The following is a 23,113-nucleotide window of genomic DNA, read 5'->3' on the forward strand; positions in this document are numbered from 1 at the left end:
TAGTTTCTATGGCATGTAAATGCTAAAGTTTGTATTACTGCTTCATTCTCCATTATATGCTTAGACGAAGTTATTTTGCGTTCCCGACGCAGAACATCTGCTATTGTGAACAAAAGCTTGTATATCTGTGGATTGGTAGCGCAAGATGAACGATGACCTCGTCGCCACGTCAAGTTGTAGTATTGACCTTAACGCCGAGCTGTAGCGGAGTAGCGTGCTGGGCCCGCTCGATGGCGGCGTGGAGCCGGCGCACGTCCGCCGCGTGCCAGCCCGCCAGCAGCGAGTACAGCCGCGAGCGGAGCGGGCGCACCACGAGCCGGTGCATCACCGCTTCCAAAATCGCGTCTAAGTTCAGGAACTCAGTCGGCTTTAACTGAAATACCAGGAATCAAATCAAATCAAATCAAAAAAAAAATATTCAACATAAATGAAAGTACATACTTGTTGAACGTCAAAAAGAACTACCGCCAATTCACAAAAACTAGCCTCCGTCCTGAGAAGAATTGGCAAGAAACTCAGCGGGCATGTCTTTTTTTTTAATATTAGTTTTTTTTTAATATTCATTCTTACTATGAGTATTATAACGTAACAATTATTACAATATTGAAATGCCCGAAGCGAGCAACTCATTCTCACTTTGTGCAATCTTCTAGATAATCATTGTACCAATAACACACTTATTTTTCCTACCTAAGCTAATAGCTACCCTGTACAAGATGATGGTACAAGACCGCGCGGGAGGCCACCAATGCGGTGAACCGACCAAATTAAAACTGCAGTGGGAGGTCCCCTAAATGAGTGCAGTAGAATGGCCTAAAGCAGGGAGAGATGGCGGGACATCGTGAGACGCATCAAGTCTGCTACTTCCAACACTACATGACGATCACGACCACTCTGTCAAGAGTGACACGATTGAGAAGAAGAAAGCTAATAAACCTTGATAGGCTATTTCAGCGTAACCTTAACCAGTAGGTGAGCTCACGGGGCTCAAACCGGAGTGATGCTAACACTGACCCTAGCAAGAGTAGTGCTTCGCAGAATCTACCACCGCATCGGAAACACCGGCCCACTGAAAAGATCCGGCGAGAAACTCAGTGGGCTGTGTCTATGGGTTAGTTCGCTCGTCGAGCCCTTCGTCGCATGCGACGGGTTCGACGAGGACGGTGACCAGAAAATAATATCACGGCCCTCAGTTCGAAAATTTATAAGTAATAATTTTATTTTTAATACACATTTCGAAGAACGATTTGAAGTTTTCGTGAATTTAAGAACAAGACGCCGCACCGGCTGTGCTCGTATCGGGTATTCGAACTCCGCAGGCAGGTAACATTTTTTCTAACGAAATACACATCTGACTCGCGTTCACGATGATTTCCAATGGCGAAGGAATACCGTTGTGTAATAAAACTTAAACCCACAGAAAAAAAAAGTGCGGGCATACAAAGTACACATGTCAGAAGTGAAACTTTTTTGGCGAACTAATTTATGAGTCTTGCTTATATTTATACAAATCTAAAACTTTAGATTTCCGAGACTTAGAGGAAGAGAAAAAGGAAGATATGTTCCCGCCAAAAGTCTGTCAAATGTCAATCTCAAACCTCAGTGTTGGCAGTCACATTATGTTTAGATTTCTAAATTGTAAATGACTAATATTTTGCCAATTGAATTGACTAATTTAATTTCATGCTATTTGATTAATGTTCCAAATTCTTTTCATTTCATTTCAATTCCTATTAACATTTTTCACAAAAAAATTACAAAATATTTGTATGTATAGGCTGTATGGTATGATACATTTGCCTTTCCAGTTGGAAAAATACAACAACGACTACTACTGACATTTGACAAGTACCGTACCGGTAAAATGGGGCGATTAGGGATTGAAAGGCGAATCGGGAAAAAACCGGGAAAATCTTTCGACGCTCAATTTAAGTTTTATATTCGTTGCAAAATCTTCCTTTTTTTTTGTAGTTTAATAGTAGAATGTTGAAAGTTCGCAAAACAACTCTGAATATGCATGATAATAGCTGCTAACTTATAAAAAATCGCGTTTCATATTAACTTCCTGTGGTGGTAATTACTGTAGTGCTAGAAACTTTGCTCTCTTTTATTTATTTGATAATAATAGAAGACGACTATGATTTATAAACGTTATTTAGTGTTTGAACCAGCATATATATTAAAGGTAAGTCTCAGTTGTTATTGGTTTTAATGTATTTGATTAAATAAAAATACATGTAAAAATCTGTTGTTTTTGGGGATATTGGGGACGTCTTAGGTACAAATAACAACGAAAAAGGGGTCAATTGGGATGAGAATACGTGAAATGGAAACGACCTAAGTATAAATAGGTACAGGTTTGTAGGGTTGTCTATGTAGTTATAACAATATTTTTTAAATTTGTTGGTAATTTTTTTTATTGATGATCACTTTGTTGGTGCAACTAAATAAATAAATAAATTAAAACTATATATAAAAATATAAGTAGTGCCAACCCTAGCAAATTTCTCATTTCGTCCCAATTAACCGCAATTTTCGGGTAAATAGGGATTACACCTATTTTTGCATTTTTTGCTTAAACTGAAATGCTAGTTGCATAATTTTAAATTAGACAACAAAGATGCCCCCAAGACTCAATCATTTTGATCCTGATATAGCGTTATATACATCAACAACTACCTTAAAATTGCTCTTAAAGTTGGAATTTGTCCCTAATCGCCCCATTTTACGGTACTTAATTTTAATAGTAGTTTGACGTCACTTCCGTTGCATACCTGCGTGATGCTCTGTAAAAATTTTACCTTCATGCGCCTAAAGAAGTTTCACTTCAATTAATTTGCATGATTACTAAGTGGGTAATTAAGACAGATCTCAATGTGAATGGGACTATGGGATTCAAACCTGTCTAAGCACTAAATAAATAAAAATAACTTTATTAATATTTAGTCTCACCTTCAGTCTTTCCTTTTCAACTTCTTTTTCGAATTCTCTTTCGCCATGTTTAACTAAATAATTCTTCATTCCAGACATGAATTGTCTTATGTTTCGCATCATCACCTAAATGAACAAATTTAATTTTCCATTACATTTCATTTACAACGATATATTTTTTTAAATTTCTTTATAGTGTTCGAATTTTTAAAGGTAATGTTTTGTTTTGTTGTTTTAATGATTTTCTTTTCCCTCGGGGGTAAGTGATTACCGTAGCTAATGGACATCAGCCAAGCCACAAACCCGATTAAAAAACAACTTAAATCGGATAGTTGAGTAGCTTACAATTAAATATTCAAGGATGTTCACGTTTGATTAAGTGACATAGCTAACGAAATGCTTCGAATGCCAAAAAGTATTAACCAGTATCAAGGCATATTGTGAGTAAGCACGTGCTCATATCCCGCTCTTGTCTGTGAGATGTTACAAAAATTCAAATTTTCGAACCTGCGGACATGTTTCCTTCGAGTCCAGCGTGCACGAAATAAAATTGTCGATGTTCTGAGCGAACGTTGTGCTCTTATCTTGCGCGAGGTGCAGAGCGTACGCACGCAGGGCTGCACCGGCGCCGCGTGTTGTACGCCCACCTCTGAGGGCCCTGACACGACCGGCCGCTGTTGACAGAAATAAGTATTCAATTATTAAAATTCACGAGTATCAATCACTCACCGTTGCTACCACGTTGATATATAAAAAGCACAATTGTTTTTTAAACGAGATAACCTTTCAATTGGTGGTGGTTTACTGGTGGTAGGGCCTCTTATGAGTCCGCACGGTTAGGTACCACCTCCCCGCCTATTTCTGCCGTGAAGCAGTAATGCGTTTCGGTTTGAAGCGTGGGGCAGCCGTTGTAACTATTCTGAGACCTTAGAAGATGGTGTGTGTGTGTCAAGGTGGGTGGCGGCAATTACGTTGTACATGTCTATGGGCTCCAGTAACTACTTAACACCAGGTGGACTGTGAGCTCGTACCAACCATCTAAGCAAAATAAAATAAAAAAATTGGCTCGAATTTCGTGTTCAGAAAATTCAGTTTTACTGTTGATATCTGCCGTCGTATTAAAATGTTTACAAGTCAAAATATAGTAGTTAAATAAAAAAAAATAGTATCAAAATTCGTATGGTAATTATTAAAGAATATCAGAATTTTAAGGAAGAGGTCGACCGAATAAAGCTTGGGTGGAGTGTGCGAATGAAGACAGGAAAGAAAGAGGAGTGAATTTTGAAATGACGGCTGATAGAGGAAAATGGAATAGAAAAATTCGCTGAACTAACCCCACTTAGTTGGATAAGGTTGAAACAAAGAAGAAGAAGAAGAATGAAGAAACAAATATTTGTGTTTGAAATCGAATACATTGAAATCTATAGTCATCCTGTTACAGTCCTATAATATAGTAGAAGGTGACCTCAACATAAAGTACTAGATATACATTAAATTAAACCAAACATATTTTAACACTAGTTGTTGGATTCATAATCACTATATTGCACGTACCAGGGACACCCCTCTTAGGGTTTGAAAAAAATAAAACACGTCCCCATGGCCTTTTTCATTTGAAGCCGGATTTATTTACGTAAACGAACAGAACAGATGTACTCATGGGGCGCACCTGCCTATCCACCTGGATTATTAAAACACGCATCACGCTTCCTTAAAATCAATGATTCAAAATCAAAATCAATGTACGTTAATTCTGTACTAGTGGTCCCGCAGTAGTCGACTATAATTAATTGAAATTATAAGTTTGAACATTATTATGGTGCTATTGTCAAAGACTATTATTACACTTCTATAATCACAGATTTCGCCAAGACCACTTAATGTAAACATGAATAAGAAAAACAATATTTCATATATTCTCAATTTGACCACAGACTTTAAGCAATAACAAAATGTTTCACAATAAACACAAAGTGTATTTTATATAGTATATATTATGCATGTGTCAAATACATGGTAGTGTGTGTAATGTTTTTGTTATTGATTTAATGTATCTTTTATGCATTGTTTTAAAAAAATATTAGCATTGTGCACTTCTTCTCTATATTCTCTATAAGTGTGGAAAATTTCATACTCCTCCGTCCGCGCAATTTTCGTAAAAAGGGATACAAAGTTTTTGCTTCACGTATTAATATATAGATTACATATTTTTTTGCTTAAAAGATACACGAGCTCATGGCCCAAGTAGTGCTAAATGTTCAACATACACATTACATTGTTTTTATTGTTTTCATTTATTGCATAGATGGGTGGACGAGCTCGCAGCCCACCTGGTGTTAAGTGGTTACTGGAGCCCATAGACATCTACAACGTAAATACGCCACCCACCTTGAGATATAAGTTCTAAGGTCTCAGTAAAGTTACAACGGCTGTCCCATCCTTCAAACCGAAACGCATTACTGCTTCACATCAGAAATTGGCAGAGTGGTGGTATTTACCCGTGCGGACTCACAAGAGGTCCTACCACCAGTAATTACGCAAATTGTAATCTTGCGGGTTTGATTTTTACTACACGATGTTATTCCTTCGCCGTGGGGGTCAATCGTGAACATTTGTTAAGTACGTATTTCATTAGAAAAATTGGTACCCGTCTGCGGGATTGGAACACCGGTGCATCGCTAGTTACGAATGCATCATGCATGAGCCAGTCACCGTCGACGCCCTAGACACGTCCTTACGGATTCATCAGATCCAATATTCTTTGCATTAGACGCCTTCAGCTCTAACACCAGGAGCAGGCTTAGGGACCCCGGTAACCGTACTCGTCGAATTTGACAAGGAGGTCGACGTGCAACCTAACCCATGCATTATCTCGCTGAGTTTCTCGCCGGATCTTCACAGCGGGTCGCGATTTCGATCCGGTAGTAGATTCATTCGCGAAGCAGTTACTATTGAGTTGTTAGGTCTCCTTTGGAGGCGCTCGGGTAGCTGTTAGCAAATTCCACCCCTCCTGGCTGAGCCTTTGCTCGCCCAACTGTCCTGGCGAAACTGGAAAGGCCTCCGAAATCATAAAAAAAAAATTACGAATGCACCGGACGTCTTATCCTTTAGGCCACGGCAAACTTCGAAATTGAAGTGAAATTATGAAGTGATAAATTTTTTTTTCTGTTATATGTACCTACCTATCCTTGCATTGACAAAAACATTCTTCAAACAAGATGAACGCGAACAATAAATGCTTATAGCCGTGACATCGGACTAATATTTGTTTATCAAACATCGTTTACAGACACGCGACATGCACGGCACTTCATGCACTGACCTCGTTCGGTTATCATGTCTCGATCCTATTTAGGCCACAATAGATTGCTGTGCTATATCCAATAATTTAGAAATTTCAATTTAATTCAACGTTATAATGCGGTTTACAGTCATTTTATTTTTTAAAACTGGTGGTAGTGGTAGGACTTCTTGTGAGTCCGCGCGGGTAGGTACCACCGCTCTGCTTATTTCTGCCGTGAAGTAATGCCTTTCGGTTTGAAGGGTGGGGCAGCGGCTGTAACTATACTTGAGACCTTAGAACTTATATCTCAAGGTGGGTGGTTTTTTTTGATCGGATGGATTTTTTTTGATGGATGGACGAGCTCACAGCCCACCTGGTGTTAAGTGGTTACTGGAGCCCATAGACATCTACAACGTAAATGTGCCACCCACCTCGAGATATAAGTTCTAAGGTCTCAGTCGTTTACAGGCGGTTATAGAAATTAAAGATATAAAACAGCATTGCTGATGTTAAATTAACACATAATCATACAAACAATCAAAACGTTTCTAGACAAATTGGCTGTCTTCATTTTTAAGGAATATATTGTATACGTTTTATTAAATTTTTACCATTATTAAAACCAACTTTACTGTTGAATCTCGCGTTTATTATCTATCTATCTATCTATATATATAAAAATGAATTGCTGTCCGTTAGTCTCGTTAAAACTAGAAAACGGCTGGACCGATTTGGCTAATTTTGGTCTTGAATGATTTGTGGAAGTCCAGAGAAGGGTTAAAAGGTAGGCTAAAAGGCTAAAAGGTAATTTTGTATTATAAATATGAAAATGCTCGGAATTTAATAAAAATAACAATTTTGTTTTCCCTTTGTGTCCCCCGTCGGACAGATTCCTTTTGATTTTATACAAAAGTTTAGATCTTTTATTTATCGATTGAGGCACTACGAAGTCTGCCGGGTCAGCTAGTTTTGAATAAATAAGAAAATTTAAAGAGTACTTTTAATAATGTTGGATTTTTACATACGCCCGCGGACGACTGCCCTACACGAACGCACAGACTGCTTTACTGATTGACGGAGCGAAATTAAATTCTCTATTTGTTAGGAATAATGGCTATCTCAAAATATGGGGACCAACTGGTATAACATCCTAGTTTAAGACCTAAGGTCGAATATTCAATGGCTTTATTTACATTTCACCCTTCAATGCCCCTGCTGCTACTAATGACAGAATTAAAAAAATTGTTCATAAAAACTGCATTTAGTGTATATGCTGAATATCAACCCACCGATATTACTAAGAATTATTATTTTGTTTACTTAGAAAATTATTAAGGATCTTGTTAGAAAAACGGATATGACTACGTAAAACAATCATCTATCAAACTACATAAAACAGTCAGAATATGTAATCGTAAAAGCATATGAGAGATGTATTTTTAAGGATATTTATTCTATTACCTACATAAGTAACACTTCGTGAAGGTGCTTGTTTCCAATGATCCACAATCGTTGTCGTCATCTTCAGAATAACAATTCATCCCGAAACATTCTTTTAATTTACAAACCAACCTATTTCGCAGTCTTCTCAAGAATTGAATGAAACGTGCAAAACAGTTTAATTGATTTGTTGGTACTGTTTTGGGACTATCCTGACAATGACATTTTGGCGGCCGCGCAATCACTTCGGCGTGTCTCTTATTACACGATCGCTCTGCTAAAGATTTGCAGAGCGCGGTTAGAGAGTCTGGCTTCGCCAAGTGGCGTTGAAATTTGGCTTCGGAAATTTGTTCTGAATTAATAATCACCCAAACACTTTCGCATAGAAATTCATCTAGTGTATCTCCTCGGAAATTTTTTATTGTAGTTAAAGCATAAACGTCGTTTTGAAACGATTCTTTAGCTTCTACAGCTTCCAAATCTACCAACAATCCTTCGACTGGTCGCGTTAAAATATTGAGCGTATAAAATATGCTAAACCATTTTTCACTCTTTTCGGCACAGGAAACCTCTTGGACGGGCCTCCCTATTCTTTCTCGGAACCACTTTTTGAACCACTTCATGACCGATCACTTTGCGGTTTTTGCCCGCGTGCACAAACGATTTAAAACGATAGTTTCTCATTCACACGGACGAAGATCTGGCGGTGGTGTAGTCTCAACGCACGCCGGGATGCGACTGTGGAACTGTGGAGATTGTACGCCAGCCAGCAACACAGTTCAAATTCTAAAACACCACCAAACCTTTGCCCTTTAACCATAATTTATTTTTATTTATTTAGAGAACGAATGCAACACAAGTAACAGATATCACGACACGATCCTATTGTGTAAATAACTTTGTGTTAGTTAAATTTGATAAGTATACATAATAGAACTTAATACGGTGATTGCCATATCTGTGCAATATACGGATGCGTCAGTGTTTCAAATCAATTCAGTAGTTGAGTTATCAATCAGAATTTGCGAAATAGATATTGAGAAAAACTTCACTCCGTTGAAAAGCTAAAGAAGAACTGTTGCCAGGTAACCGACGATGTTATCATCTACAGCATCAACTGTTATCTCTGTATAATACGAAAATATCAAAAACTAAGAGTAGGTATGTGAGGAGCGCAACGGACTTGTATAACTGTTTGAAACGTGACTGTGATTATAACATTGTTGACATAAGCCAGTATAAAATAACACGTGGCACGTGTTTTGGAAAAACATAACGGTATTGTTTCAATCGTGGATTGTTCCATCTTTGGTAGTTTTTAAAATAAATAATAGTTTAAAAAAACTAACAAAATACGCTTTTATAGAAAATCCAACTAAAAATTGATTTTCTATTTTTTAGTTGGAAAGATTCCGTTACATACTAACATAAATACGTCTGAAGCTAATAAAAGCGTATTAATAAGTTAAATTTGCATTGAAAATTATGTTTGGTATATTGTGAACACGGTTCACTGTTTTGACGGCTTAAGAGGAAGCAGCATTTGTCCACTCAAATGTATTCTCATTTTTCGTTCCTGAACATGACAAGATTGTAACAAGAGCCAAATCTCCCTTATACCTATGCCATTGCCACCTTTTTAACTTTTAATAAAAACAAATATATATAATAAGACTGTAAGAGTAACTGTCATAAAATTGTAATAAGACTTAAGAGCTTGTTAAGACTACGTTAAGTTTTACGTATTTTCTGCTGTTATTAAAAATTTAACATATTAATAAAAAAGTAATCACGCAAAAACTCGAGTCGGTAATTTCGCGCAGAGCTGCAATTAATTAAAAAAAAAAAATTCATTCAAATTTCGTTTTTGCGTTTCCCCTGAACACTTAAGATACTACAGCATAAGCTATAATACCAATAATACTGCTCGTGGTATTATAACTGACAGTGACACAATAATTCATTCACTCCTAAACGCACTTCGATTGAGGGAAGCGCTGCGGGTGTGTTCATCCTGCCGGGGCTGCAAAGAATCTTTCCCCGTAGTTATTTTTAAATGAGTCAGAGTCGTTAGACAAATCAGGTAAATAAAGAACGACCGTATTGACTATCAACACCCGATTGCCAAGAGAATGCGATCATAACAAGAATGCATTAACCAAATTTATCGCAAACTTACATTTAACCCAAGCTGATACAGTGGTTTATTCCTTAAGGCATTAGTTACAATGAACAAAAAAAACTTTTCGTCGCAAACTCAAAGCTGCCACTGGACATAACTACGTCGTTCGTACAGTCACAACCTGCCAGGAATGCATTTTTTCAACGGTTAGTCATCTATGGTTCGAGACACAAAAAATCCTTTCACTTACATAACAAGAACTGCGTAGGTACTATTGTGACGTTTTTAGGAGACAAAAGAATTAGACCCTGTCATAATAGGCGTGCTACTCGTTTTTTTATTCATACTTTTATTATTATTCCTTTATTCCTAAAGCAAGTTCATAATGAATTTTAAACAACAATGGACGTGTACATATTACTACTAAATGTATTTATTTTCAAAAGTCGTTTATTATTATAACAAATGAATCTTAATTGTTTAGTTGTTACTGAATACAAATTAGTGTTAATATTTTTATATCTACGATGACTTCATACTGTTTGACTGACTCGGTATATCTGTACGAGATGTTTAGGCGTAACATAAATATGTTTCCGAAACAACAGTAAAGAAATTTCAATTCAACAAAATTAATTAACTTATAGTTTTAATAGAAATAACGCATTAGTATAACATGTTGAATTTAATACATATATTTCCTTACCTAATAAAGGATCCAAGCGATCTCTGAAGCTCTTCGCACGCAAAGACATAACTGCTCCTCTTCTTGGAATAGGAGATTCCCATTCCAAAGTCTCCTCCTACGCAAAGTAAAACAACTCAATCTATACTAATATAAAAATCTCCAGTGATTTTTACGGATGTTCCGTTATAACTACTGAACCGTGCATCCGATTGACTTGAAACTTGGTATCCATGTAGTAAATACATGTACTTAATGGATAGGCTAATATTTATATGAGTGTTGGACTGCCTACACCAGTTGCGGGGGCGTTAATGATGAGAATCTTTGTGGGGTTGAGAAATAATAATGTTAATTTTAAATGCCCAGCGAAGCGGACGGGTACAGCTAGTCTTCTTTAAATCTGAATACGAAATATGAAAGTTTACATGTGGATTCATATATATATACGTCGAAACGACAGTTCTAGTGACATCGTAAATCAATCCCAATGGGTAGTTATTACAAAGTATTGTTTAAAAAAACATCTCACATTCAACGGACATAAGCTACAGTTTGTAATGTGTTACGTGGACCGTAACCTTACATTCGGGACAATAGGTTTTCTTTTATGATTGAAAGATTACTAGTGGCCCGAAGGCCTTTCTTGTTTCACCAGGGAAGGTGGGCGAGCAAGGGCTCAGACAGGAGGGGTGGGATTTACTAGCAGCTACCCGAGCGCTTCCAAGGGAGACCTAACAACTCAAGAGTAGCTGCTTCGCGAATGAATTTACTACCGGTCCGGAATAGCGACCCGCTGAGAAGTCCGGCGAGAAACTCAGCGGGCTGATGTTTAGGTTAGGTGGGACAATAACGTGTCTTCTCAGAATCCGAATGCCATTTTGACATCACACATACAATACATTTTACAGCTACTCATCTCGGACCAGAATCGAAACAAAATCACGTGCTTATATTACACAATGTACTGTAAGAGATAAAATAAGGAAAAAGAAGGCCTGGGGTCGCAAACTCAGCGGTAACTACGCATCACACTTCCACGCGTGACGCATGTAATTAGTTAATCGAAGTCGTCGAAGCTGTATTATTGTTTACATTGTTTTGTGAGAGCGAATCGTGTTCTCCTTGCGTTAAATACTGTCATCATTGGTTTTGTTAGTTTAATAAAATTATTATTACTAGAGGTCCCACAGTAGTCGAAATTCGACTATAATTAATTGGAATTGTAAGTTTGTACACTATTATGATTGTATTTTATACTTCTATAATCACAAATTTCGCCAAGACTACACTATAAAAAATATTAACAAAGACAACAAATATTTAATCTATTCTCAATTTGACAACAGACGTCAAGAACAAAAGTTTGACAATAAATAGTATACATGCGTGCGTGCGTCAAATACATGGTATGTAGTGTGTGTAATGTTTTCTTTATTGATTTACTGTATATTTTATGCATTATTTTAAAAAAAATATTAGCATTGTGCACTTCTTCTCTATATTCTCTATAAGTGTGGAAAATTTTATACTCTTCCGTCTGCGAAATTTTCGTAAAAAGGGATACAAAGTTTTTGCTTCACGTATTAATATATAGATAACACAAGTTGTTTAGTTATATTCGGCGCTATTAAAACTGAAAACTTAATACAGTAATATTTAAAAAAAAACCTAACATGATTATTTACTGATACTAATAAAAAACTTTGATTTTATGATAGCTCAATTATATCTCGAATTTTATTAAGTGGTTTGAGAAGGCAATGAACTCCGATTCTCTCTCTCTCTCTTTTTTTTACCTAAGCTGATAACCTTGAGAGGTTATTTCAGCGTAACCTTAACTAGTAGGTGAGCTCACGGGGCTCAAACCGGAGTGATGCTAACACTGACCCTAGCAGGAGCAGTGCTTCGCAGAATCTACCACCGGATCGGAAACGCGACCCACTGAGAAGATCCAGCGAGAAACTCAGTGGGCTAAATTGTCTTATCTCGTTCAACATTAGTATTTAGAATACTTACTGCGTCATATGGCTGCTGATCGTTAGATGGTGGTATTAGTCCGTCCCACTGCGAGCTGTCCCATGGCTCCGAGAATACAGTTCCATCGTCACTTGCCTGAAACAAAATCCATTGTTATTTATAAAGTATACTAATATATAAATCTACAGTGGTTTTTACGGATATTCCGTTATAAATACTGAACCATGCATCCGATTGACTTGAAACTTGGTATCCATGTAGAAAATACATGTACTTAATGGATAGGCTAATATTTATATGAGTGGTGGACTCCCTATACCAGTTGCGGGGGCGTTAATGATGAGAATCTTTGTGGGGGTGAGAAATAATAATGTTAATTTGAAATGCCCAGCGAAGCGGACGGGTGCAGCTAGTATACTTCTATAATTAATCACAGATTTCGCGAAGACTATACTTTAGACAAATATTAATAAAGACAAACAATATTTAATCTATCCTGAATTTGACCACAAATGATAAGCAATAAGAAAAGTTTGACAATAGTCAAATAGTATGCATGCGGGTGTGTGTCAAATATATAGTAGTGTGTGTAATGTTTTTGTTTATTGATTTAATGTATTTTTAATGCATAATAAAAAAAAAAATTTAACATTCTGCACTCCTTCTCTATATACTCTATAAGTGTGGGAAATTTCATACTCTTCCGTCCGCGCAATTTTCGTAAAATGGGGTACAAAGTTATTGCTTCACGTATTAATATTCACAAATAACAAAATACCAAATCATAGAAGTACTATATTTAGAAGGTTTTACCGAATCGTGATTGAGAACTTTTAAAACTCAATCTCATTCATGTATTTTGTACCTTTAATGTACATTTTAATCGATTTAGATTTGTGTACGTGCTTCGCGGATCATATAGTTATCAATGTTTGTCGCAGACTGCCATATAACACGGATGCCACTACCAAGCTTAAAAATTCAGGTCGAATTCTCAATTGTATTGCGTTGTAGTAGGTAGTTGTTTTGGTGCAGATGTCTAACTGTATGAGAGTAAACTTATCCTAGATGTTTAGGATGAAACGTGACATGCAATAATAGATAAGGTGACCAACTATACTCATTTACTGAGTTTTGTACACTTTTCAAATCCTGTAGGTACTCTGAAAGTACTTATTTGTATTGGATTATTGGAGCAGTGAGAAGTCGCAACTTTCTGTAAAAACATTATCTGCCGTGTTAAAAGTCAAATTTAATATGCAAAATGAAAGTTGTTCGGATGTGGCTACATTATTAGACGAACATCCTTATTTAGCAAACAAAATCCACTCCGAAGAAAAAAAAATTTCACATTAATAAAGTTTTATCGTTTTTTCTTTTTTTTTTTTCACCCATGAAATACTTGCAAAGTGTACTCTTTTTGAACAAAATGTTGTTAACCTGTTCAGATAAAGGCCTCAGCTCGTGTACGTTGTCATAGCAAGAAGCGCGCGGAGGAGACCTCACTTCCTCCGGTAAAGCTGCTGGTTGAGAATTGAGTCTCAATTCGGGTAGCCTGATGAAGAATTATTGAATTATTGATTTTAACGCATATTAATGCAATACTTAAGCATCGTAAGTTGTTGTGGTCTAAAGGATAAGACGTCCCGGTGCATTAGATGCAACGGTGTTCGAATCCCGCAGGCAGGTACCAATTTTTATAATGAAATACGTACTTAACAAATGTTCACTATTGACTTCCACGGTGAAGGAATAACATCGTGTAATAAAAATCAAACCCGCAAAATTATAATTTGCGTAATTAGTGGTGGTAGGATCTCCCGTGAAACCGTTCGTGTACCACTACCCTGCCCATTTCTGCCGTGAAGCAATAATGCGTTTCGGTTTGAAGGGTAGGGCAGCCGTTGTAACTATACTGAGACCTTAGAACTGCTATGGGCTGCTATGGGCTCCAGTAATCACTTAACACCAGGTCGGTTGTGAGTGAGCCCGTCCACCCATCCAAGCAATAAAAAAAATAATGTCATTAGTCCGTTCAGTTAATTTATTAGAATAAACGAGTATTGTCTAGCAGTATTATTTGGCCCCAATCTCTTCAACTGAATACTTCTGCATACTTTAACCATTCGTTATATTCCTATCTAATTGTGATTGACTTAATAATGCCAATCAAGCTAAAGGATCGTTGACACCAACCTACAATCCAAATGTGTTAATGGTAATTTTATTTTAAACTAGTATAGAAGATCGACTCTATTGCAGTTAACAAGTTAAATAGAATATCTTTCAAAAACTTGATATCTTTTGATCCAAACTACCGACCTTAGCCTGAAATTCTTCTATGTTATAGGTACCCTAGACATATACCTACATGTAAAACGAGCATTAAAACTAGACTTCGAAAAGAAACATTTTAATATTTATTGAATCTAACTCGGACTTCAGGGTAAATTACCCATAATTACTTACAAGACAAACAAGGAAAAAGAAATGTGGCGTAATCGACAATATTTTATATATTGCGTAGATGAATGAAGGCACGAACGCATAAGCAGTAACCGGAGCCCACAGATATCAAAAATGAATATGAAAAAAAAAAAAAAGACATGCCCGCTGAGTTTCTTGCCAATTTTTATGAATTGGCGGTAGTTCTTTTGACGTTCAACAAGTATGTACTTTCATTTATGTTGAATAAATTTTTTTTTGATTTGATTTAATCAGAAAGTGAATACGATGAGACATGAATCTGTATTGCAATTGAGACTGGCATTACCTAGTACTACTACCTACGATGCACCCACTACACCCTCTAAACCGAAATGCAAGTCTGCTTCGAGGAAGAATTAGGTGAGATAGTGGTACCTACTCGGTGGTTTCACAATACGCCTCCCCACCAATAAACTATTACTATACATGAGACCTTAGAACTTATATCTCAAGGTGGGTGGCGCATTTACGTCGTAGATGTCTATGGACTCCAGTAACCACTTAACCCCAAGTGGGCTGTGAGATCGTCCACCCATCAAAGCAACAAAAAAAATTTAGCTAATTATAATATGAAGCTGTCACAATTAAAAAAACAATGATAAATATACGAGTATGTTATAATACCTTTGTGCTACCACTTGGTGTACCGTCAAGTTTTTGGATTCATCATCAACTCCACTCAACCTACATTCCTGTTCGGCTAGTGATGGAAAAGTTCCGCTTTCACCGTTACCGCTTTCGTCTTGTTTATCTGGAAATTTAAAAAGAAATTTTATTTTCTTTACCTACCATCTTAGTCTCTATATATAATTTGTGTATTATTCCAATCTCATTTTGTTGTGTTCTTAAACGAACTTCCTTTCCTAAGGATAAGACGTTCGGTGTATTCGTATCGAGCGATGCGATTGTACCGATATTCGAAACCCGTAGGCAGGTACCAAAAGAAGAAGATTTTCACATTGAAGAAATAGCATCGTGTAATCATACCCGCAAAAACTATAAATTGCATAATTATTAGTGATAGGGTCTTGTGTATGTCCGCACGATTAGGTACCAGCATCCTGCCTATTTATGCCGTGAAACAGTAATGCATTTCAATTTGAAGGGTGGGGCAGCCGTTGTACTATAAAAACTGAGGCCTTAGAGCTCATGTCTCAAGGTGGGTGGTGGCATTTACGTTGTAGACTACTGTAGTCTCCGGAAACCACTTAACACCAAGCCGTGAGCTCATCCACCCGTTTAAGCAATAAAGACATCAAAAGAGTCATAACTCAGAATGCTTAATAAAAGGCCAGTTAAAACTTATTTTAAAACCCAAAATATAAATGAAAAGTGCTTGGTTTTAAGGCCAACACTGAGTTGGATCACTGAGGCAAAGGCAAAACAATAAATCGTGCGAAAGCATCTAATCTACGTAACAGTATTGGGAGTGCGAAACAACGCTACGTCTACTCGTCTACTGCGAGTTACGTAAACACTGACTTATGAACTCCCAACTGGAATCAACGGTCCAAGTGTCGTTCTTGCCTGAGGACTTTGTGTTGACGCGGGGCGGCTGGACGGGCTTCACCTTTGGTTTGCTTCGAATCGACACCAGGTTGTCAACTGACGATGATGTGTTCGGTGATGAGGCTGTTGACAAATCGAATTTTAATCTTAACTTTTATACTGAGATCTTATAACTTATATCTCAAGGTGAGTGGCGCATTTGCGTTGCAGATGTCTATGGGCTCCAGTAACCACTTAACACCAGGTGGGCTGTGAGCTCGTCCACCCAACTAAGCAATAAAAAAAAAACTGTTTTATCATTTTAGGTCTTAGGCTTCTAGTCTTTTAAATACACCTTCAACTACGGCTACTGAGGCAACCCTCAATCCTCTTCTAAAGTAGTAGAATCCTGTTCCAATTTTCTTCCTGCTTTTGCCTCAACATCGGTCTTTTATACAAATAAAAATCAATGTTTAAGTATGTTTATCATTTTATGCTAAACTTTTTCCATTTTGATGAATCTTGTAGTATAGTTACAGTAGTAGCAATACAATTGTAAATAGTATTGGTAATTTTGTTAGGTACTTAATCAACATACGACAGCTGGGGCATGAGTAGTATAAAGAAACCGAGTGTTTATTATTTAAATAGTGCCTGCCAGTACTAACTAACAAAAACGGTGAACATCAAATAATAAAAGACTCAATTTCTTAAAAAATAGAATTAAAATGCCGTAATAAACATTTTGGTAAAGATAATGTGTTGGTCGTCTCTATTTTCTGTACAAAAAATTAAGTAGTAAAGGATTGCCAGGTAGGAGATGATAATTGTAACCTATTGGAAGCCCAAAAAGAATGTTGTTAGGTAGATAACAATGTTTAATAGTTTGGTAGTAAACCAAAAGCCTTAAAAAAATCGATTATGTTGTTGTACAATTGGGTTAGGTCTCAATTGTTCTAAGTAATAACTTAACCAATTCCAAATTGTAACTTTTAAATTTGAATGAAATATACATTTTTTTTAATAGACGTAATTTTTTTTTAAAGAAGGCACAGATGCAGTCATAAGGCACAGAGCTCGCCTGATGGTGAATAATTGCTAATGGCGGCAATGTTGTTAAGCCTTTAGAACTGTTTTTGTCTTGATTTACAAATAAACCTCATTTGAAGGGCATGACTTGATTAAGATGTTAAAATGAAGATAATAGAATCATTTGAAACAAGTTATCTCTCTGAAGTCCCTCTACATAGATCGTTTATTATTGGCAATTTCGCCATATTTCTCAAAATGTACGTTGACGTTTCGCTCTATTTCTGGGTTTCAATAACCGTAATATAAGGTGTGCTGTTTTGCCAGCTCCGCTACCCTAAGCCAATAAAAGACAATACTCACGAGATAATTCCTCGATGCTGTGCATATCCCGCAGCGGATAGTAAGGATGGTTTTGATTTGGTGGTTCAGAATAACGTTGAGATAAACTCAAACCGACACGGATCAATTTACGTCGTTGTACTGGTGGCAGCAACCCAGCCTGTTAAACAATGATAGAATAAATTATTTTAGGGAAAATATTTTGCAATAAATGGTTTGAAACTCATTAATAATGATTAAGTAACGAAAAATACACAATCCGATTATTACACAAAGTATAAATTTAGTTTACCTCTTTTAAAGCGTCGACTGGATCAGCATAATACGGACTACCAGTATTATCTTTATCCGATTCATCGAGATTCGATTGCTTCATATCATCCTCCAATTTCACAGTTTCCATACTTTCAGTGTTGTGATTTTCTCGATTCTTAAGTGCAGCTTCTATTTCTTCAGTAAACTTTTTATTCATATTTAATGAGATATTAAGTTTATCTGGCCTCTTTGGTATAGCTTCACCCTTACTGTTTGTTGTCGCTATTATTTCATTGGATCCTTTAAAATTTTTCTGAAGTGAACCATCGGATAAAGTTTTCTTTTCGTTTAGACTTTCATTTGAATTCATTATAAGAACGTTTTCTTTTTCCAAAATCGATTGTGTACTTTTTGCTGTAATCAATTTGGCTGTAAAAATATAGTATTTGATAAAGCTACCAAGACGATAATGTTCTAGAAAAAAGTTGTGATATTGTAAATTATTTAAAATTTATTATTTAGTACAGAAATATCATACGTAATGTGTCAGGTAATAAATCAGGGCGTTTGCTCTTCATAATGCCGTTATTGACATTGTTTTCACCGTCGGGCTTCATTGGCTTAAAAGTGGAACAATTGTTACTTTCCGGTCCCCAAATATCTTCATAATCGGACACTTTGTCCATCAATGAACTTCTGTAGTATATACCCGGTGATTCTAAGATGTCTGATTCCTGAAGTTAAAAAAAACAGTATTTTATATATACAGACACGACTGAGATAACCGTTATTTTTATATATTTGAAAAGTGATTATAAATAACAAGTTTATCAATGTACAAACACATGCTGTTAGTAATGAATTATTTTACAATACTCATATCCAACATCCACTCCAATAATATATCAGTCTATTACTCTACCTGATAATGTCTGGATTCTTTTCTTAGCGAGTGCTTACTCCTCCTTGATCTGCCCGATGTGTTGGTTGTAGGGGACAAAATTTTTTCTCTATCTTTGCCTATTACGGGAGATATTATTGACTGATTGGATCCAGGGGATAATACGTTTTTCGTAGTTATAGGTGAACTCCTAGATATGGGAGAGAAAAGTTCGCTCTTGTTGTTCTGGCTAACGGGAGAAAAGACACTGCTTTTCGAAGATATAGTATCGTTAGATAGTGGAGAATTAATTTGGCTTGTTGGCGAAAATATTCCACTCGTAACGGAATTCGTTCCATTTGGAGAAACAAGATGGTTAGGAACAAAACTGTTTGTAGATGTCGTCAAGCTATTTATAACGGGATCAACAAATTCTGATGTATTCATTTGGGATTGTGGTTCAGACAGTGATCCAGGTTCTGCAGCATTTTGTTCATTCTCCTGCCTTTTGAAGCTTCCATGTGAACTAGTAGTTACACTGACGCATTCCCCCTCAGGTGACATACGATGTATTATATTCTATACCGGAACAAGGAAGAGTAAAATTGAGAAATGTCATCATCATTACAGCAAATACGTTAATGTAATGTTAGGAAACAAAAGCAACAGCATTCAGGCACTTTAATAAGAATTCGTACATGCAGTAAGCATACAAATAAAAATAACGCCATGCGTGACTTCCATTAATCCTCACCTGACTATTTCCATTACATTCAGCGGCATGTTTTGTGTCTTCAATTACATTGAATCCATTATTCATATTATTGCGATTATTAACCGTATTAGATGCAAGCGTTAGTTGCAGTTTTTCATTTTGTATGCTCTCATTGGTTGCATTATTATGAGTTTGTGTATTATTAACGCTAAATGTGACTGTTGTAGTGACTGTTATGTTTCCATTCTGTGATGCTTTGTTAATCGGAATGAAAGCTAATGCTTCTGATTTAGGAGATATGGACGTCTTTGCCAAATGAGGTTTGGTCCAACGCGGGGGAGGAGGTGGAGGAGTAGTTTTCACATTAATTATTTGAGTAGGAGAGGATCGCGTGTTTGTCGTAGGAAATGTATGAGGTTGTGTTATATGAGCCTGAAAAAATGTGAAGCGTTCATTATAATAAAAATAAATTAAAATTATATTAATACAACACCGATAAGCTTTAGCAAATTTTCAAATCTACTTACTGTACTAGAAATAAGGTTTAAAGTATTTGGTGGGGTTGGTCTCGGAGCTCTAACAAATGCACTGCTTGGTTTTGCTGGTGGCGAAGGAGCAACGCGTCCTTTAAAAGTACTTAAATTTTGATTCTGACTCGGTGGGGAACCTGATATATCTATAGGAGACATTTTTAAAACTACATTTTGATCTTTTTCTGTGCTTAAGATCTGTTCTCTTGAATTCGTTCTTGTACCTAAATAAAAACAAAATATTAGAAAATTTTTAAAAAAAGAACCAAAGCTACTTTTTCTAGATCAACAGTTACTTACTAGCATTAAAACTACTAAGACTGGATCCGGTGTCAGATGGAGTCACTGCCATTGGTATGACTCCATTTGCAAGTTGACATGGAGAAAGAATATTTTGTGCGTTGCTTTTGGAATTCGCCATCGGGTACCCCCAAAACTCCTGACCGAGTAGTGCTAAGGAACTTAACTGATGCCGACTCTTAGCTTCACGAAGCGGACGAGGAAGTTGTAGTTGCACTGGTAACTCGTCACTAGAAATGGAAAATAAATTAAATACTTTTTGTTCAGATTAAACATCCCCAGTAGTTTCAAATTTTAAGAATTTAATCTTTTGTTTCAAGGGTGGAGGTTGTATTTAGGTACGTTGCGGACTATTATAGCAAATGGTTTTAAGAGAGCGGTGAGCTCATTAAATTCTTTTAAAAAAATAGAAGAATAACTTAAACAAAAATTCATTTCATTGATTGTATAATATAACAGCACCTACCAACACTGTGAGTAATGAGCGATCAGTTCAGGTATATTGTCGAAGCGGTTGTGTGAAGTTTCAAGACTTATGCGGCCTCCTGACGCTTGGATCAGATAATGCTCTATGTAAGGACCCTTATCGGCTGGCAAACGGACACTTATCGCCATTGTGTCAGGCTGACTGGACTGACGAACCACGAAGTTCTGGAAATGAATTAGGTTTGATTTTTAACTACAATGATATAGATAGTTTAGGTAATATAAAGAAATTTTCACAATTAAAAGTGTAAGCACACTATTTAGATGCAAAGCCCACCGAACGAATTACTTGATGGGATTCAAAAGGCTGCAAAAAACGGCAGATTGTAGGGAACGATAGTGTCAATTCTTACTGATGTACATCGTATTGCGTGACGTTTATGTTTCGAGAAATGATTTTTTAGGGGTGCTTGCTTATTTAAACTCCAGGAAAACGCTAACACTTACCCCTTCTTCCTTTCCCTGTAGAAGATGAAACGCTCCTGCCCTCTGTATCCCGGGAAGGAACCAGACCGGATGTGTCCTTATCAGTCGCTCCAAAACACCTATATCGCATGGTGGTTGTTCCTCTGAACACGAACCTGACGATGTCACCGACGAACAGTCACCTCGAGCTCCCTCGCCGTCTGACGACAGGCTTTCGCGACTCTGGAATTAGTCGTTCGCAACATTATTTAAGGATTTTTACATAAAAGATAATATAGGAAAGTCACGTTCATCATTCCATTCATTAATTCGGAGATCTAGGAGGCCAGTTTCCACTATTCTTCACACTTATATTTTTGAGCCGAGAAACTGATTCGCTGAATAGCTTGAAAGTTTGAACCGTTTGTCCACAATTGTGCAATTATACATATGGCGCTAGTTTTAATGCATTTTAGTCAGTATTAGTTAGTCTAGGGCCCTTGAAGGGTGAGACATAATTCGAAATTGTTATTCATACTTGGACTTAATATCCAAAGCTATGCGGTGGTATTTTGTTGCGATGTGGTCTTCGATAACGACTTAGTGGGCCGTCATTTACTCTACCTACGACTGAATTGCGAAAGATGGCGGTCATAGTTGCATAGCTAATATATTTAGTCAATTTAAGAATGTCGGTTCCGTGATTGAACAGTTTCTACTACCACAAATCCCTGCAGTGGTCCCTGTTAGAGATGGCATAATTATAGCATTTGTTGGATTAATACGTGTAAATATAATTTTATGATTCGGTTCAACCTATTTTTGTTTTCAAAGCATACAATATCTACAATAAGATACAATATCCATCATTGGTGTCAGTCTAATACAGTTCACACTTCGACCTTTGTATTCGACTTTTGTCTTGGGTTAATCCAACTTACCATTTCACCTTAAGTGTTTATGAATTGATTGTCAGAATTTTCTAGATTACAGAATTTTTTTTTTACTAATTTTCATATATTTGTATGAATTCAGATTCCCAATGCATATTACCCCTCTGTTTAAAAGTAAGATACAAGTGTTTGTTTAGTTTAATTGACCAAAATGAAATGTGTGTAAACACACACATGGATTAAGAAAGGGAGCCGAGGATAACATGCAACAAATCTTAAAAATTCAAACGTAACCGAATTGACGACCGCTATTGAAAATTTTATTAAGCGAACCAATTTGAGGGCTAGTGAATCTAGAACACTGCACGCGTCTAGGAGCTCCATGTGGCAGTCGCAGTTGCGTATGTGCAATTACTCATTTGTTTAATCCTAGACGTACATCGGGGACCTAGGATACCTTGCTGGGCATGTTCCGTGTCCGTCCCCGACTCGGGATCAATTGGTTCATCCGTACCCACTGTATGTGTCATGAAGGTAACCGGCTACATCCAAATTGCCGAGCTGGAAACCGAAGCTACACACACAGGAGTCTTATTACGCGAGTCACCGGAGCCCATACATATTCTAAACTGAATGTTACGAATGTTAAGAATGTTTTTTTTTGTTCCCTACCTATACTGATCGCCTTGTGAGGCAATTTCAGCTTCTCTTTAATGTGAAGGTGAGCTCACGGGGCTCAAGCTAGGAGTGTTGCTAAGACTGGCCCTAGCAAGAGTAGTGTTTCGCAGAACCAACCACTGGATCGAAAACGCGACCCACTGAGAACTGAGAAGACCCGGGGAGAAACTCAGTGGGCTAAGTT

At 36.9% G+C, this 23,113-nt stretch overlaps 1 protein-coding gene across 22 annotated transcripts in view; it reads right to left on the reverse strand.

The window, feature by feature from the left end:
- The window catches only part of LOC101743268 (protein sprint), a 276,135-nt gene that overhangs the window by 6,416 nt on the left and 246,606 nt on the right, over positions 1 to 23,113 (reverse strand). For 5 of the 22 annotated variants that reach the window (XM_038017335.2, XM_038017334.2, XM_038017332.2 and 2 more), the window contains 17 exons: positions 21,401 to 21,601; positions 20,934 to 21,118; positions 20,468 to 20,697; positions 20,165 to 20,391; positions 19,677 to 20,069; positions 18,965 to 19,501; positions 18,581 to 18,776; positions 18,080 to 18,471; positions 17,809 to 17,947; positions 16,411 to 16,560; positions 15,553 to 15,679; positions 13,882 to 13,996; positions 12,481 to 12,576; positions 10,483 to 10,579; positions 3,439 to 3,605; positions 2,953 to 3,057; positions 188 to 373 (listed from right to left, as the gene is read on the reverse strand). In XM_038017335.2, the coding sequence (XP_037873263.1) occupies positions 188 to 373; positions 2,953 to 3,057; positions 3,439 to 3,605; positions 10,483 to 10,579; positions 12,481 to 12,576; positions 13,882 to 13,996; positions 15,553 to 15,679; positions 16,411 to 16,560; positions 17,809 to 17,947; positions 18,080 to 18,471; positions 18,581 to 18,776; positions 18,965 to 19,501; positions 19,677 to 20,069; positions 20,165 to 20,391; positions 20,468 to 20,697; positions 20,934 to 21,118; positions 21,401 to 21,601 (3,543 nt within the window). The remainder of the gene's footprint in view (positions 1 to 187; positions 374 to 2,952; positions 3,058 to 3,438; positions 3,606 to 10,482; positions 10,580 to 12,480; positions 12,577 to 13,881; positions 13,997 to 15,552; positions 15,680 to 16,410; positions 16,561 to 17,808; positions 17,948 to 18,079; positions 18,472 to 18,580; positions 18,777 to 18,964; positions 19,502 to 19,676; positions 20,070 to 20,164; positions 20,392 to 20,467; positions 20,698 to 20,933; positions 21,119 to 21,400; positions 21,602 to 23,113) is intronic. The other 17 variants (XM_062673629.1, XM_062673628.1, XM_062673625.1 and 14 more) reach the window with 7 other exon arrangements.

The sequence above is a fragment of the Bombyx mori genome, chromosome 18 (genome assembly GCF_030269925.1).
Source record: "Bombyx mori chromosome 18, ASM3026992v2".
NCBI classification, from domain to species: Eukaryota; Metazoa; Arthropoda; class Insecta; order Lepidoptera; family Bombycidae; genus Bombyx; species Bombyx mori.